This window comes from Marmota flaviventris, chromosome 13, assembly GCF_047511675.1.
Source record: "Marmota flaviventris isolate mMarFla1 chromosome 13, mMarFla1.hap1, whole genome shotgun sequence".
Taxonomy (NCBI): Eukaryota; Metazoa; Chordata; class Mammalia; order Rodentia; family Sciuridae; genus Marmota; species Marmota flaviventris.
The window spans coordinates 101,686,164-101,703,928 of NC_092510.1; the positions used below are offsets into that span (position 1 = coordinate 101,686,164).

Genomic DNA, 17,765 nt, shown 5'->3' on the forward strand with positions numbered 1-17,765 from the left:
CGCTGATGGGGGCCAGGGCAGCCCCAGCCCCGGGGCCCAGAGTAGACACCAGCCTCCCCACTGGAACGAGAAGCAGTGGTGGGCACCGCCCCTCACCGGCAGGCCAGCACTTTGACACGTGAGGAAGGTGGGAGGAGCCTGGATAGTGAGGCAGGAGGGGACAGGAGGGACGTGGAGGGGCAGGGACAGCCAGCAGGCCAACTCCAGAATCAGGGCTGCCCTCAGCTGAAAACACCCTCCCCAACCACAGCCGGTCCCCAACCACAGCCGGTCCCCAGCCACAGCTGTCTTCCCCGCAGGCACCTCGGTGTCTCAGTCACACTGAAGCCTCCCTCCAGACCCTCCTGGAAGCAGGCCTGGGACAGGCAGGGTGTGCGTGGACAGCAAGAGGCTGACGTCACCCAGCCCGTGGCAGTGACATCCCAGCTCTGGCACCAGCTGTGTGACCCAAGACAGTGACTCTGCTTCCCTGAGCCTCCGCCTCTTTATCATGGGACACAGGAGCAAAGACACAAAGGATGACAGAAGGATGAGGTGAGCCTGCCGGCAAGCCCCGCCCCCCGCTCTCCTCCCCTGGGGCACAGCTTGGAAGCCCCGCCCCCCCCACCAGGGCAGGAGTGCGCCTCTCCCGAGGGGTCACATTCTCACATGGCTCCTGACCAGAGCCTTCCTCAGGAGGGGACCCGACAAACCCTGAGCGCTGAAAACTTAATGATAAAACAGGGACAGACACTAAAGTCCAAGAAATGACTCCAGGGGTGGGACGTCAGGGAGCTGGGTTCCACGGCCTATCAGAGACCTGGGAACCAAGGGCACGTTGAGTGTCTACGAGAGACAGAGCTGTCGTTTTTCAGGAACTAGAAAAAACATATAAACCCCAAAGAAGCGTTCACAACTGGAAAACAAGGTACTTCTCCCACTGAAAGTATAAACAGAGGAGCCTGTCTGTCCCAGGGCTGACCCGGCTGGCCTCACGCACTCTCTGGGCCCTGAGGGGTGTCCCCTTCTCTTTCACGAGGCTGAGGGAGGGAAGCCATCTGCCCTGTCCAACATCTGGCCACGGGACCAGGCTGGTTTCATGGACACTGACCTGACTGCCCCCAGGAACAGAACCCAAAGGGCCCCAGAGAGCCCTGGGCATGGAAGGACGGCTAGACCTCGCCACCTGGCAGCCAGAACAAGGAGGGGAGCACACCCAGCTGAGGCCCACTGACCTGGCCCTGGCCCAGCTGCCCCTCCAGGCCCCATCCCTGGCTCCGGCCACTCACTCCTGGGCCTCAGTCTCCCTTCCTGCTCCACCCACACAGTTCCCAGCGCCTTCCCTGGTGACAGCCCACAGCACGAGGACTTGATGCGGGGAAGGGGCCTGGGGGGATCTCCTGCACCATTACCAGGGAGTCCCCAGAAATGCTGCAGGGCCTCCGACCTCGGCTGGCTGGAGACTGCCTGGACACCAGCGGAGCTGGTCTTAGCCCCAGGGAAAGCAGCGGGAAGCAAGGCTGGCGGTCAGGGCCTTGTCCCAGTGTCCAAGGCCTTTGGACCTGACAATGCTACCAGCCACTGCCATCACAGGACCTCGCAGCCACCCAGGCCCAAGCCCTGCACACTGGCACAGTGCCCTCAGTGCCCCTGTGGCCAAGCTCAGCACGGGCTTCCTGAGCCCCCTCCTGAGCCAGGACCACCAGGGTCCCGCGTGAGGTCACTTCACTACCTCGCAACTCCACGGGCTTGTCTCCCGCTCCCGTCCTGTAGGGGAGGAAACAGAGGCCAGCAAGGTCACACAGCACACCCACGGTCAGGCATTCAGGAACCCAGGCAGACCTCGAATCCCAGCAGACCTGGCCTCACAGTCCCGTCCCCACCCCCTGGAACCTGCAGCCTCCCGGGAGCCACAGCTGGGTTCCCAGGTCCGTCCACCACTTCACGGGCTGGCACTCTCCTCCCTGGCTGGCCTGGCCTGGCCCTCGGGACCCAGGACATGGCTCAGTCCACAGCACCAGGTCTCTGCATTTTGATGCTCTCACTGCCCGCTGAAGGGTAAAACCCAACTGTGGGCCACTCTAGAATCTTCTATGGGGCCAGCACTGGGGCCTCCACCTGAGTTTTCAGAGCAATCCTGGGAAGCGAAGGCCCGTATCTGGGCCTCGCCACCTACCCAGGGCCCAGCAGAGCTTGGAAATCAGATTCCGGGAGCTTCCGGCCTCCAGGTGCTCTGCTCGACCCCAGCACAGATGTCTCTCAGAACCTCCTGAAACAGCAGCTCCAGCCCTGACTGAGGGGTCCCGGGAAGCAGGCACCCAGGCCAGGGTGTTCCTGTGACTGGGGCGGCCCACCTACGGTCCTGCCTTTCTAAGCCACAGAAGAAGGGCTACAGGCTCAGCGAAGGAAGGCACCCGGACACGGTTCTTCTAGAGCATTCCTCTGTTGTCGGGAAAAGGAGCACTCAGCCATTTTTGCCACAAGCTACAATAATTCAGTCCCAGGTCAGAGAGCAATGTGAGTGAGGCAGTGCAGGGCCGCGGCCCGGGTGGACGTGGTCTGTCTCTGGCCAGCACAGCCAACAACACACCTGGGCCTCCCTCCCTGCAGCACTGAGGCCCTGCCCTGTCCTCCTCTTCACACAGATGGTACAACGGGGGCCACACAGACCTCACCCTGCTCTGCCTGGTACCAAGCATATCGGCACCCCGTCCTCTGTGCCAAGCGCATGTCTCCCCAGAGGCCTACTCAGAGAGCCCCCGGAAGCCCTTCCAGACCCACAGCAGAGGAGACTTGGCTCTGGGGAGCCCCCTGTCACCTCTGAGCTTCCTCTGCTGCCTCCCACTGCAGGCAGATACCAGCCAACCCACACGGGGACCTGGTGCCAGGATGTGCCTCCCTGGAGAAAGGGGTCAAGAGTGGCCTCCAAGGACCCTGAACATACCCTGAAGCCTAACTCCAAACTGGTACCCACCCCCTTCCGGCTGGCCTCAAGGGCCCTCTGTGGGGCACAGCTGTTGGACGTGGATCAGAAACTCTAATTGGAGATATAACTCATAATTAGTCTTTGATTAATTAAAAAATGAGAAAATTAATTACTTAATAATGTCACTGGCTTAACACGTTATCTTTGAAATTGTGCAGCCCTGAGAGAAGAAAGGGTACTTAAAAAGGTCCCCGGAGCAGGCGGAGCTGGGGATGCACGTTCTGCACATCTCCCTGAGCCTCCGTCTTCAGCCTCCTGCCTCGCCCTGCCAGACACGGAGGTCCAGGAGAGCCAGGGCCCAGAGGGCCACTCCCTCACTGTCCCAGCCTCCACAGCTGGTCTTGGGCAGGGCACCCTAACCCTCTGTTGAATGAATGAACACGGAGCACCCAGAAAGAGAGGGGATCTTGCTCTAGGCCGGCTCACCAGGTCTGCAGTCCAGATGTGGCCATGGGACCCACTCTCTGAACACATGGAGGCCCAGGTCTCACTGCACCCCGAGGGCTGCAGCTCAGTCCTCTTGTGTGGTCCACTGGGCAAGGCCACACTCACAGGGCCGCTTTTCCTTCGGGCTTGTCCTGCACCAGCTGCACCATGGGCTGTGCAGGCCCCTCAGACCAGCCCCGCACACAGAGGGACAGCAGCCCGGGAGGGTCAGCATCAAGGTGCAACCACCAGTGACAAGCAGCTCTGTGGGGCAGTCACAGGGCCCAGAGTCACCCCACCTCCTCCCAGGGAGGCCCTGGGTGGCACTACGGTTATGATAGTGCTCACAGTCAGGCGAGGGCCTTCCAGCACATGCTGGACCAGCAGACAGCCTGGACTTGACCTCCCGTGGTGGGTTTTCCTCAGGAGACAGGCCCAGCACCCGTAGGCTGGGGCACCCCATGGGCCACGCCCCTGTCACCAGCGCAGTCTATGCTCCGTGAAGCAGCAGATCCTCCCCAGACACTCAGTCACCTCTATTTCATCAGGGTGCCGCCCCTCTGCATCCAGGAGGCCAGCCTGAGAGGTCCGGACTCACGGCCAGCCCCACGCGTTCCCACAGGCTCCGCATGGTGGGGCCCGGTGAGCCCTGGCATCGTCCCAGCTCAGCAGAGCCCATCTGAGAGGAGCCACGAGGACAGATGCCAGGGCAGCTCTCCCTGTGCTGGGGGCAGTCCTGGGCCTGCGCATCTCGCAGACTCCGTGGAGACCCACAGGCAGAGTGGACTCCAGGCCCCGAGCAGAGGAATGGGAACGAGCTCCTCTGGTTTCCGCCTGCGGGGCTGGAGGCCTCCCCTGTCCTGGGAGGAGGGCAGCTGAGCCAACCGCTCCACCTGGCCTGCAAGGCAGGGCACAGCACCCTGCAGATGGTGCTGCCTCTGTCACAGCTATGGCCCCAGTGTCCACCTGCCTCGGCTTCGCACCTGGGGAAGGGGCCTGACACCCACAGAAGCAGATGTGCCCAGCGGACCAGGAGGCCTGGGGGTGACGGCACTGGGGGAAGGGCTCTTACAGGTGGGCACTGGGAGTGGCCGAGAATGGGGCCCGTGGAGCAGACTCTCGGGAACACCAAACTCATGCTCACCCTCTGCCTGGCCCACGCATGAGACCCTGACTTAAAGTGGACACCTGTCCTCACCGGCAAGTGAGGAAAGTGGGAAAGTGCCAAGGCCCTTCAGTGGGCGAAGGACAGTCTTTCCCTGCAGAAGAAGGGAGCTGGACCCTTCTCTCACCTCACAGACCCAACGAACTCCAAGTGATCAAAGGCTTGCACTCACCTGCCAGAACCGGAAGATTCGGAAACCTCTGGGTCACGGCCATGACTATGACCCCAGAAGTTCGGCCTAACAGCAACAAGAGACAAATGGGAAAAGGAACACTCAGCGGCGTGTAAAGGCACCTGCGGGGTGTGGAAAACACCCGCAGACCACTGGGGTCCACGCCCAGAGTGCGCCAAGGACTGCAGCAACTCAACAAGCACAGGTACCTGGCCAGAGTGACCAACCTCGGTGAGCCACCACCTCACAGCCACAGGACGACCAGCATCCAAATCCCAAAACAGATGTCTCGTGTGGGCCAGGGCCCTGGGAAGAAAGCGGAGCCCTGTGCGCCCGTCAGGGCGTCAAACCTGCAGCTGTGCGAGGAGCAGCGGGGAGGCCCTCAGAGGAGCCAGCAAGGAGGGCCATGTGACCCGCAGTCCAGCTCCTGGGCACGAACCGAAAGAACTGGAGGCCGGGTCTCAAAGAGACCGTTTGTGGCCACCAGCTCACAGTGCATAGAGGACAGGGCCCAAGAGCCAATCCCCAAACCAAACTGCACCCCTGCAGGCCTGCCCCAGACGGGGACAGGGCCGGTCGGGTCCGCAGACCCACCCCTAAGGCCTGAGCCCTGGCAGGAGGGGCTGTGGCCAGCAGGCTCAGGACAGCCACAGAACAGAGCCTTGTCCCCAAGCCCATGGCAGCACTCTGCACAGTGGCCAGGGTGAGCTGCCCCACGTCTGTCAACACACACAGATTAGCAAGCGTGGCCCCCACACACATGGCCACTCAGCCGTGGAGAGGAAAGCGGCCCCCACCCATGCCACCCAGCGAAGCCTGATCCCTGATGCAGAGTGAAGGGGGCCGGACACCAGGGCCGCACGCTGTCCGAGTCCATTTGCACAGGACCCAGAGCAGGCAAACCCACAGAGACAGGAAAGGACGGGAGGCCGGGGGCGGGGAGGGGAGGGGAGGAGGGGGACTCGCGCGGGCTGCTCCATACTGCCACATTCAGCACCACTGAAGTGTCCACTTTAAAATGTGACAATAATGAATTTCTTTACGTTCTATTTTGTCACAATAAAAATTTTTCTTTTAAAGATTGAAAGTCTAAAAAATCCACTAGGCCAAATATCCCAGGGCTTCAGCCCCAAACTCCCTGGAGCCGAGGGGCCAAGAATCTGAACACTCAGCATCAGCCTTCCCTGGGGACTGCAGCTGGGGTTCCCCCACCCCAATGTTCACAGCCACACACCCAGGATTCCAGAGGGGCTGCCTCCCCAACCGAGGGTGGGACCCCATGGCTGACGCCCGCCAGATTACTGCTCACCTTGGGGACACCCAGTCTTCCCTAGGAAGATCCAAAAATGACACATTGTTACAAGAGCTCAGTTACAGCTTGCTATTTTTTTCTTCTCTTCTTTTTGGTCTCATTCAGCTATTTTGATGCAAACATCAAACTGTCAAGCTTCACCAGACACAATTAATGTCTTGGGGCGCTGGGGAGAAACAATTAGCCAATTAAAACTTAATTAACTGTGGACATACACCAAAAAGGAAAAAAAAGTCATGCGCCAGTTGCCCAAGGACGAGTAAAGAGAATCCGAGCTCTCGGCCACTGAGCGGGAAGTGCCTGGCAGAGAACTTGAGCTCCTGCCTGGGCCCATGGCAGACATCACTCAAGCAAGACCCAGGAGAGAATGAGACAGGCCGTGGGGTGATGCCCCCAGGAATAGGAAGGGCACCCATGGAGACCAGCTGGAGCCCCAGCCTCCTCATCCTGGATGGGGAAATCGTGGCACAGAGACAGGGCAGGAAGCAGCCTGCGTACAGCGGCTCCGGGAGGCCAAGCTGGCCTTGGGCAGGCCTCCTCCCTCCCCAGCTCCTCCATCAGGTTCCCACTGCAGCACCCTCCTCCCTGAGCCAGTCCTGGGAAAGGCCTGGGACTCCCAGGTGCTCTCTAAGTCATCATCCCTGGAGGCCCTGGCTGGCCACATTGCAGGCTGTGGTCTCCCCTCTGGAAAGCGGGGGTGTTGCCCCTGACCTCTGGGCAGGCTCCCTGTCCTCCCTCTCTGTCTGCTGGGCCTATAGACCACCAGCCTCCCACAGCCCTGGACACCCACGTGGCCTTCAGCTGGCTGCTCCAACTCAGCCCTCAGGCCCCACAACCCTCCAGCAAGCCTCCCGTGACCACCTTGCTGCCTGAGGCACACGGGCCCCCCCAGGTTGGTCACCTGCCCCTGAGGCTACAACCCTGAGTCTCTGTCCTTCCGGGTTCCAACAACGAAGGTTGTGCCTCTAGGGGTTACATGTCCTGGTGCCAGCTGAGCTGAGCAGAGGACACAGAAACAGAGGGCCACCCTTGGGGCATGGGCCCACAGCAGCAGGACTAGGAGACCCAGCCTCCAGCCCTGGCCATAACCACGTTTATGCCCAAACCTCGGCTGCCCCAAAGAAAGAGTTAAACTCGGGCACTAGGTAGCCCACCCCGGCACCTGGTACCCCCTCATGAGCCCCAAGCACCTACCCACCATGTGCTTCATCAGCACCTGCCTTCCCAGAGGCAGCAGGAACACAGTCAGCCTCTGGAGGGCACCCTCAGCCACTGGGTGAATTGGCCAGTCCAGGGGCAGCAAGTGCCTGGCAGAGAACTTGAGAAATGACCAAGCCTCAGAAACCATCTGCACTGGGCCCTCCAGTCAGCCTCTACCAAGCAATCAGGACAGACACCCTTCTCTGCTCGGCTCCTCCCCTGCAGATGTGGGCACAGAGAGGGTGCGGGAGAGACTCAGGGTGGGGGCCATGCTCTGATGCATTCCATGGGAAGGGTCTTTCTGAAAAGCCACACGAGTCGCCACGGAATCTGGCACTCCCTGACACCCTGTGCTCGGGCCTCAGCCACACTCTGCACCCCAGCACCCCATCTTGCCCTCTACACTCCCACCTTCACATCCAGAGCTGGTCCCGCCCCACCAGCACCGGCTTCTCCTATTTACAGCCCTTCCACCGGCTCAGTCACCAGCTCCAAGCGGGTATTGTGTGCCACCCGGCACCATATTCTCCAAAAAGGAGCCAGACCCCCATTTCACAGCACCACCAGGATCAAGGGATGGACTCCTCAGCCAGGACCCCCAGCCTGGGGGTCCACTGCCTCCCTGAGCCCCTGCAAGGGCCTTGAGGCAAAGCCCCAGAGAGGCCCCCAGCCTTGAGCAAAATACTGGAACACCTCCCGAGAAGTACGGGACCAGGCCCGGGCCCTGCAGGGGATCAGCTCCTGCCACCAAGTCACCCTCCACCTCACCCAGCCTGAGCTGGGTCTGGCTCTGGCCTAGACCTCTGTGCTGGCACGGGGCTTGGTGGCGCAGAGCTCGACCAGCCCACCAGGAGAACCTCTCCGTCAGCAGTTAAAAGCGGCGGCCCAGCCCTCACTGGGCCCGTGTGACTGTGCGTGTGCACACGTGTGCCCCTCTCCAGGCTCACACACGCGTGTCTGATTGTGCAGCACTTCTGAAACTGGGTGGAGCTAATGATGACCTAAAGTGACGGTGACTGACAGATAGAAGAGGAAAGTTTCTCTGCTTGGCGCTGCCGGCAGCCTCCATGCCCAGGGCCGGGGCTGCTCCCAGGATAGGGCTGCACCCGTGTGGGTCATGAGCACAGCGAGAGGAAGCCTGGACCCGGGCGCCTCCCACAGCACAGGACAGGGCTGCCCACAGCTCAGTGCACGTCCACGGCTGGGGGTCACCAAAGGCCGCAGGAGCAGCTCAGGTGAACACAAGGGTTTCTGTCGGCAAATTTCATGAACAAATATTAAGAGGATGAGCCAATTCATGAGGCTCAGGGCCGAGTATGGAGGTGGAGGGTGTCGATACCCCAGGTTAGTGCTACTTTATCCCTGACCACACAGGGCCTGAGGAACGTTCATCCACACACATGCTAAGCTGAGAAACCAGTGACCAGGAGAGACCGCCTCTCCATACCTCACGGAGTCCCAGGAGGAATGCGTGGACCAGGGGCATGAGGTGGGGACCTAGTGGGGGTGTCGGGGAGCCATATCCGGCCCCTCCCGAGAGCTGCCCCTCAGGACACGCTGCAGCAGAGCCGCAGCTGCTCCTCCCATCCCTCTCCAGCAGGCTCGGAGGGGCCCATCTTCAGACCCACGTCGCAGGTGGAGACCGCTGCAGGACGGAGGCAGCCTGGCTCACGCCCCGGGTGTCATGCCTGCCTCCCCTCCCCGTCCTGAGCTCCCGTGGCTTCTCAACCACCCACTGTTACCTGGCCTCCCGAAGCCCCGGCAGCCCTTCCCTGGCCCTCCGACTCAGGAAGTCCAGAGGGCAGTGGTGGTGGGTGTTTGTGGAAGGGGTCACAGCAGACACAGGAACAGCTGGGAGGGCTGGGAGGGACTGGCTTCCTCTCCATGCCCGCTCCAGCCAGCTGTCGGGGTGCTGGGGTGCTGAGCCAACAGGCTCTGCAGGGAAGTGCTGCGATCGATTGGTGATGCCTGCCCCAGGCTTGGGAGGGGAGTGGTGCGCGCCAGGCAGGCACTTCTATCCTCAGGGAAAGGGGGACACAGGCCACTGAGGAGGGTCTTGGGCAAAGAGAGAAGTGGAACACAGCTGTGAGCGAGGGTCTGCAGACACTCACCCCAGAGGAGCCAGGGCCCTGCCCCCCATCTGGACCAGTGCACAGCCAGCTCCTCATCCTCCCAGAGCTGGCACCCTGGGCTGTCCCCACCCAGGACCCCAGGTCAAGCCCAAGGGGAGGAACTTCCTCAACTGTGCAGATCCGAGGTTTCCAACTGTCTTCAGCCTCCTCCGAAAGTTCTCTTCAAGCAAATTGTCACACAAATGCCACACACAGAAAACAGGGAAGAGACGCTCTGATGCAGTGGGCCCACCCTCCCGGCCTCCTCCCAATTCCAAGGAGGCCAGAGGGGCTGAAATCCACACACTATGCCAACCTCCACAGCACAGGCACAGGCCATTGCTGCCCGTGTCCTATAAAGAGACAGGGTGCAGGCCTTTCACAGCCTCTGCCCAGGCTGCCACACCGGCCTCCACACTGACCCCCAGCCTCCAATCTGACCTCCTGGCCTCCATACTGCCTCCTGGTCGCCACCCCGCCCTCCTGGGCTCCTCACTCTTCACCTGACCTCCTCTCTGCCCACCTGGTCTGCAATCTGCCCTCCAACCTAGTTTTCCAAGTCCGCTGAAAATTACGGCAGGACTCCACACGACCAGCCGTGCCCTGTCCCACCAACAGCTGCCTCCCGTGGTGACAGCGAAGCAGGAGGAGCAGAGCATATGGGAAAAAGCCACGTGACCCTCCGCTGTCAGCAAGACCAAAAGATGACCCGGGCTCCACAGTCACGTGGCACACTAGGCACGTCCCCACTCCGCCTTCATCTCCTTCTTTATTTCTTCAGGTCCCTGCAAGATGCGGCCGCTCGTGGGTGTCAAGGCCTCAGCACGTGGCGCCTGGTGACCACAGCAGCGACTTCTCCCCCGGCGAGGGAAGGGCAGAGGGGCTCGGGGATGCCGGGCAGAGCCTGGACCCAGGCACCAGGTGAGCTGGTGTCACAGCCAGCCCAACACTGCTAAACCACCCAGGGGCTGTCCCTCCACCCCAGCCCTCGCCCAGGGCCGGGCTGAACCACTCAGAAGCTTCCGCGCTGAGCCCAGCAATCGGTCCTCGTGAGCACTGACCAGGGGAGACAGCTGTGGGGAGGCAGGCGCTCTGCAGAACGCAGGCAGCAGAAGTGGCAGGGCCTGGGCCAGGACCCTGAGGGCCCCCCGCAGCTACTGGGAGAAGCTTCCAGGCCCACGGCAGCCAGTGATGAAGGGGCAAGGCGTGGACAGCAGAGACGCGACCGTGGCGGCTGGGGGTGACAAGCAGGCCGGGCAGGGTCCAGGGGGGACAGCTCGTCCTCTGCACCCAGAAGGGCCCTGGCTTCCCTCCTGCAGGCCAGAACTCCACCCGGGCTGCTTAGGAGACAGCCCTGCCCTGTCCTCTGTCCTGGGGACAGAAGTCCTCTCCCAGGCCCTCGCTGCAAGGGGGGGCTCTGGGCGGCGGCTACACCCTGTGGGCTCCTCCCTCAACAGCTCAGCAGACCAGGAAGTGAAGGCTTAGGGAATGTCACAGCTGGCCAGCGATGGGACTGGCCCAGTGCCAGCACGTGACCAGACACTACGGTGGTGAGGCCCGCCAGGGCTGCAGCACCCTCCCCCGGAGCTGGCACAGCCCAGGGACAGACAGAGAGGGATTAGAGACCCAGGAAGCTCCCAGCCATGTGACCTGAGCAAGCAGTTGCCTGCCCTCTGCGAAGCTCAACTTCCGGTCTGTGACACAAAGTGAGAGGGGGTCCCGCGGGGAGACGGAGCAGCCTCCAGCAGTGCCCGCCTCTCAACACGGCCAAGGCCGCTGTCCTGACCAGTACCATCTGCCGAGGCAGGGACTGGGTTCCCTGAGGAAAGCCACGGGAACTCTGCAGCCTCCCCAGGAGCCTCCTCCGAACTCCCGACCGGTCCCCAGAGGACCAGCCAGGGCTGCCTCCCATGAAGCCCCCGCCGGCCCCGACCCTGGGCCCTGCAACCTGGACAGACCACCCAGCATCAAGACCTGAGGAAATGAGAAATGCCCCCACAGACGGCCGGCGGGGGCAGGCAGGGGCGACTTCACAGTCAGTCACTGGCCAGGCGGCCACGGCGGCCAGCACAGGAAGCTCCCCGGACACCACTGATCTCGGCGAAACCTAATATCTTTAATGCAAGCCTTCGGAAAAACACCGGGGAAGGCAGCCAAGGGGACGACTCCCAGGACCGGCTTTCTGGATCCCTCCGTGCTGCTGAGGCTTGCAGGGCAAGGAGCCAAGAGGAGGAGAAAATACCAATAAACACCACGAGGACCGCGGGCACTCCTCGCCACGCCCTGAAGCAACGCACAGGAGGGCAGCGGCCTCCCCTGGGCACCCACAGGCACAGCCTCAACAGACCACGTCTGGGCAGTGGAGTCACGCCCGAGCAGTATGGATGGAAGCCCTGCCCCACCCCGCCCGCCTCCCCTGGGGCTGCATGGGTGACACGGGTGCCCAAAGGCAGGTACGGTGGACGGCCACCAGCTTCCCAGGGCTCGCTCGCCCCAGGTCCCCTGGCCAGGGAGCAGAGACACCTGGTCAATAGGCTGGGATAAGGAAGCCCCTGGCTTCTGCCCAGCTCGGCCCTTTGGGCCCAAACAGGACAGGGAAAGAGAAGCCGAGGGCCAGGAAGCAGGGCTGCCCACACCCTCATGTGGAGGCTCTTCTTGGTCCATAAACAGAAAAAATACCAGAGGCCAGCCTGGACAGGGGGGTGGGACTGTCAACCTTATCCCACCCTTCATGGGGCACTGCAGGGTCATCCTACAAGTGCAGGACCCTCCCACCATGAAGCTCTGGTCATGCTGAGGTGACCACAGCCAGCCTCAGGGAGAGGCTCCAGGGTCTTCGCCCTCCCACTCTCCTGCTTACTAATTGTAAGGTCACTAATCTGTGTGTCCTGTCTCTCCATTTTATCTTCAGCATAGTCAGCACTTTATACATGCTTAGGACATTACACGCTTAACTAATGGTTGGCTGGTGGGTAGTCAGATGGGTGAATGGATGGATGGATGAGTGGATGTTTGGAGGGTCAGTATTGGATGGATAAATGGATCAATGCATGGTTGAATGATGGATGGATGGATGATGGTGGATGGAAGATGGTGGATGGGTAAATGGTTGGATGACAGTAAATAAATGCATGAAGGAATAGAAGAATGGATGGTTGAATGGATGAAGAGGTGGACAAATCAAGGAATGGACAGATGGATGGTGGTCGAAAGGTGAGATTGAATGGATGGACAGATGATTGGTTGGACAGTTGGTTGGATGGATGTAACGGCTGGCTGGCTGGCTGGATGGATGGATGGATGAGGGTGAATGGGTGGTGGTTGAATGGTTAATTGTGGATGGATGAAGGGATGGGTGGATGGATGAGTAGATGAATGGATAGTTGAATGGATAATGAGTGAATGGATAAATGGATGAAGGAATGATGGATGAACTGAGGAATGAATAGATGGGCAGATTATGAATGAATGGACAGTCGGATGGACAGATTATGAATGAATGGATAGTCGGATGGAGGAATGAATAGGTAGATGGAGGAATGAAAGTCGGAGGATGGATGGGTGGATACTTGGTTGATGAACAGTTGGGTGAATGGATGGATGAGTAGAGGAATGGATGAATGAGTGAATTAGTCAATTAATACATTTAGTCTTTCCAAGGAACAACTCAATCACGTAAGAAACTGGGGAAGCTCAGAGTTAGCTATTTAGGAAACAAACAAGAAACCCAGAGCCTGGGCAGGACCTGAAACACGCCAAACCTTCCTAAGTAACAGAAAAGATGGTACTTTCTAAATCAGCCTGATCCTGAAGTACCAGCTCTTCCCTAAAGGTCCTTTCATGCCCCAAATCCAACAAATGTAAGTGGGAGAGGCCAGACAAGGAGAAGTGAAAAGAGACCCCCCCCCATCCCGGGCCCACACCTCTCAGCAGACTGGCCAGTCGATCCCAGACGCTCACTAATCCCAGAACAAGGCCCGACACCTCAACGCGGGCCCAGGCAGGTTCCCTCGGCAGCAGAGGTGGGAGGCCATGGAGACTGACCCTTTGCCTGGAGTGACATCGTCACTTGCACTCCCTGGCTGGGCTGGGCTGGGGGCTGGAGTCCAGCCTAGCTCTGCTCTGAGAACCAAGGGATTAGAGGGAGCGCATGTGGACACTCAAGGCTGTCCCTCGTCCTGTGGCTGCCATTCCTGTCCAACCATGAAGTCACAATGACTCATGTTTCAAGTCAGGCCCCCCTTCGCTGTGGCCTGAGGTCCAGCCCACTGTCTGCTCACAGCTCACGACAGCAGGTGCCAAGTACAGCAAAGCCCCACCACCGACCACAGTGAGGCAGGCCCGAGACCAGAGGGAGGCCCCAGGATAGACCCGGTGCAGACCAAGCCACCTCCTCAAAACCTCCGATGGTAAGAAAGGCGTCCCTCTGCAAGCTGTCTGGCCTCACCACTGGCCACTGCAGCAGATTAGAGCAAAATGAAATGACACACTGAAGCTGCTAGGCCAAGACCCGAGCGTGGCCAGGGGGTCAATCTACTCCTTGATGCATTTATTTTCAATGCCAGCTTTGCCTGTGAGGGGCGAGCATGTCCATGGACATGTGAACACATGAATCTGTATCTGTCTTTTTTTTTTTTTTTTTTTTTTTGGTACCAGGGATTGAACCCAGGGGTCCTTAACCACTGAGCCATATCCCCAGCCCTATTTTGTATTTTATTTAGAGACAGAGTCTCACTGAGTTACTTAGGGCCTTGCTTTTGCTGAGGCTGGCTTTGAACTCTCGATCCTCCTGCCTCAGCCTCCCAAGCCACTAGGATTACAGGTGTGCACCACCGCACATGGCTATGAATCTGTATCTTAAATGTGTGTTTATGCACAAGTGTGCTAGTGTGTGTGCATCTGAAGACATGCAAGCTGTGTGTGTGCACAGGAGTGTGTGTGTGCACGTGTTCTGGCCTCCCCCAGTGTCCGACCATCGCCTCTCCCTGCCCAGGGCCCTGCGGACATCTCCGTCTCCACTGCTCACACAGCTACAGGGCAGGAGAGAATTCTCAGCCATTTCAACAGACCTGCTGGAACTGAGAAGCCACTTACAGGAAGAGAAACCAGCCTGGCGCCACCCAAGCTCTGCTGCAGCCCACTTGGCACCAAGCTCCCTGCACACATCTGTGGCCCGGGACCTCAGGGTGTCAGGCAGGAGATGGACAGAAACGTCCAGGAGCTGGGGACCAGGATCTGAGTTTTCTTACGCAGCACTGGGATGGAACCCAGGACCTTGCGTATGCTAGGCAAGAGCTCCCCACTGAGCCACGTCTCCAGTCCCGGAGACAGGCTCCGAAGGGGTCCCCAAGTCTCAAGTCTAGAGAATCCCAGGACTGAGCAGGAGACACACAGGGCCCAGTGGCTCATGGGAGTCCTAGTGTCAGATACCCGTGTGACAGGCCAGCACTGCAGGGAGGGGCTTTCTGGAGGTGACTTCTCAGAGCTGCAGCCACAAACACAAAACCCACCCAGCAGCTCAGAGATCACACACCCAGAGCATGTCCCAAGTCCCTGACAACAGTCCTCAAGAAAGGAGGCAAGGGGCACCTCAGCCACTTCCCACCAGCAGGTGGGAAGCGGCTCCCGGGGAGTCGGGGGAGTCCAGGGAGCAGCTGTCTGAGAACCCGCAGCAGCAGCAAGGAGGCCAGGCCGCATATGGGCCTCCAAGGGAGGCCAGGCCAGGGGACCACCTGGTTCCCGGTCACCTTCAGCTAGGCGCCATCCACCCAGAACATGACAGAGCCCTGACCCTACCAGGTCTGGAGTAACCGTGCTTGGACAGCAGGTCACTCTGTACCCAGGCGTGCCAGCGAGCCGCGGCCTCCACACCTCTACACCTCCCCGCTCCCACACCAGCAGTGCCCACTAAGGTGGACTCAGACACCTGAGGTCACCTGACTGACAGGAAGGATGTCCCACCTCCCACCTGACATGCAGACCTGGCATCCACACCTGGACAAGCGGGTTGGTCTCAGCTCAGGTTGGAGGTGGCGGGCCGATCTGCTCACATGGCCCACCCACACTAGGCCACCACATCGCGTGCAGCGCCTGGAGTAGCCCACTCACCTTCCCGAAGTCTCGGACGTCAAAGAGGTCAAAGGGGTCAAACAGCTCGCTGCTCCTCAGCCCAAACTTGTCATGGCAGACTTTAAGGAAGGTGCGGATGTTCTTCAGGCACAGGAACTAGGGACAAGAAGAGGCACAGTGAGGCGGCCACGCAGGGCACAGCACAGCAGGTCTGCCCCAGTGCGTGCTTGGGCACACTCCTGCTCCCCACACAGGACACGGGCCCGGGCAGCCAAGGAACCCCACCCCCAGGCTGGGGCAGTCGGGCCTGGCCGGAGCCACCAAAACTCCACAGCCTCAGGCTGGGCCACTGCAGGCCTCTAGCCTCCCACGCAGAGCTGCAGACCCAGAGGACCCCTGCACTGAGCGGGGCCACCTAGTCAGCTAGGTCCAGGCCCGACAGATGGCCTCTTGGCTTGTGTTGGACCCACAGCTCTGCCTAAGTGCCTCCAGCACACCGGAGGCTGCCAGTCCTGGAGGAAGAGACTCCAGTCCACAGGGGCGCGGGAGCACACTTGTACAGACACACAGGGGCGTGCACACACACACACGCGCGCACACACACACACATGCACAACTCCTCCCTAGCTACTTCACAGGCAGCAAACCCACAGCCAGAGCCATCCCAGGAAGCCACGCTGGACCCAGGGAACGGCCAGCCACAGTGGGGGGTAATGGCAGCCAGAGGTCAGCATTCCCAGATAGACATCTGGGTCACCTCCTCTCCACCCACCACCCCCACAACAGAGCTCCAGGCCTGCTCTGGGCTTGACCAGGCAGGAGGTGGGGAGGGCAGTGGTGACCAGGGCGGCATCTTCCAGTTCTCACGGAGAATCCGCTGGTAGACACCCTTATGGGGCAGCAGACAAGGAAGCTCAGTGCAGGCTGCTTCGGGCCCCAAGTTCAAATCCTGTCTGCCATCATTAACAAGCAAGACCAGCAGGGAGTGTTTCTCCTGGAGCCTGGTTTCCTGATGCACCTGCATCGCTGGGCTGGTGACGGCCCTGAGGGCACCTGGGTACACACGGAAGCCATCATCCCCTACCCAGCTGAGCATAGGCACAGGGCAAGGACCCCAGCACACAGGGCCCCAAAAAATTCAGGACTCCAGGCCAACACCACCGGTAACCACCCCCCACCAGGGATAAACAGCCTGGTCAAGAGGACAGAAGGAAGCCTGTCCCTGCTCACCAGACGTTTAGACTAAGGACAAATCTGGATGAAGGACAACCAGGAACCAGCGCCCGAGAGCTTTGGCACAGGTGTAAGGTTGGCGTGAGGCCAGCCGCACTCCGGAGCCCCAGGCCACACGCAGCTCAGCCCCAGCAACTGGCCCCCCCGCCCGGGCCACTCCATCCTGAGCAGGCAGGCTGTGCTCACAGACGACGCTGACCTGCTTCCTTGACCACACAGTTGTTCCCAGTGTCTGTCTGTCCATCTCTGTACATAAGATTTCTTCTCAGTATCTGAGATTCACCGCAGGCACGATCCTCCGTTACCCCTGCTAAGAACAAGGCCAGGCCTCCAGGGCCAGCGCCACCGTCAACACCCACAGGGTGCCGTGTCCAGACCTGACCTGCACCTCTTCACTGGGTAAAGGACAACCACGTGCCTTCCTAACAAAAAGGGTCTTTAAAAACCTGGCACAGGGTGCAACCCAGGATCACACGTGACTTCAGGGCTCACGGGCCTTCACTCTCCACACCTGAGAGTGAGGTTCTGGGCCGGACTTCCCAGCATGACGGCAGTGTCCTTCTCTTCACTAGGACAGCCCCTGAACGCTTGTCCAGTTAGAAATGCGAACTCTATTTGATTTTAAGGAAGTCAAACTTGCAATCCACACGTGACTTCTCACTGCAGTGGCGACACCGCAGTCTGAAATGACCCCGTCTCTGTCCTCTGCCCTCTGATAACTCTCAGGAACACAGACACAGAAGGACAAAGAATGGGTTCCGTCACTCACCCCCAGGCCATCAAAATTACAGCCACAGAGAGCAAGTGGGGTGCCGGGAGCAGGACGGGAGGCAGGGTGTGGCAGGACGGACACCAGCCCGGATGACGGGAGGCTCCTGGAGGGCGAGCAGGCGGCTGAGGACAGCTGGGAATCCTGAGGACAGTCAGTGTCACCTCACCAATGTTCTATCACAACAGAGTTCAAGAGAGACACGGAGACATGGACGGGAGGGACACAGCCACGGGCCAGCATCACTGAGGGTCACCAGCAGCCACCTGAAGCTGGGAGAGAGGCCTGGACACTTTCCCTCTTGGACCCCCAAAAGTATAAGCTGAAAGCAGCTGACCCCTGG

At 60.1% G+C, this 17,765-nt stretch overlaps 1 protein-coding gene across 2 annotated transcripts in view; it reads right to left on the minus strand.

Moving 5' to 3' along the window:
- Vav2 (vav guanine nucleotide exchange factor 2) overlaps positions 1–17,765 on the minus strand; it is a 160,897-nt gene that overhangs the window by 107,225 nt on the left and 35,907 nt on the right. For both annotated transcript variants that reach the window (XM_027942146.2, XM_027942152.2), the window contains exon 2: positions 15,460–15,576. In XM_027942146.2, the coding sequence (XP_027797947.2) occupies positions 15,460–15,576 (117 nt within the window). The remainder of the gene's footprint in view (positions 1–15,459; positions 15,577–17,765) is intronic.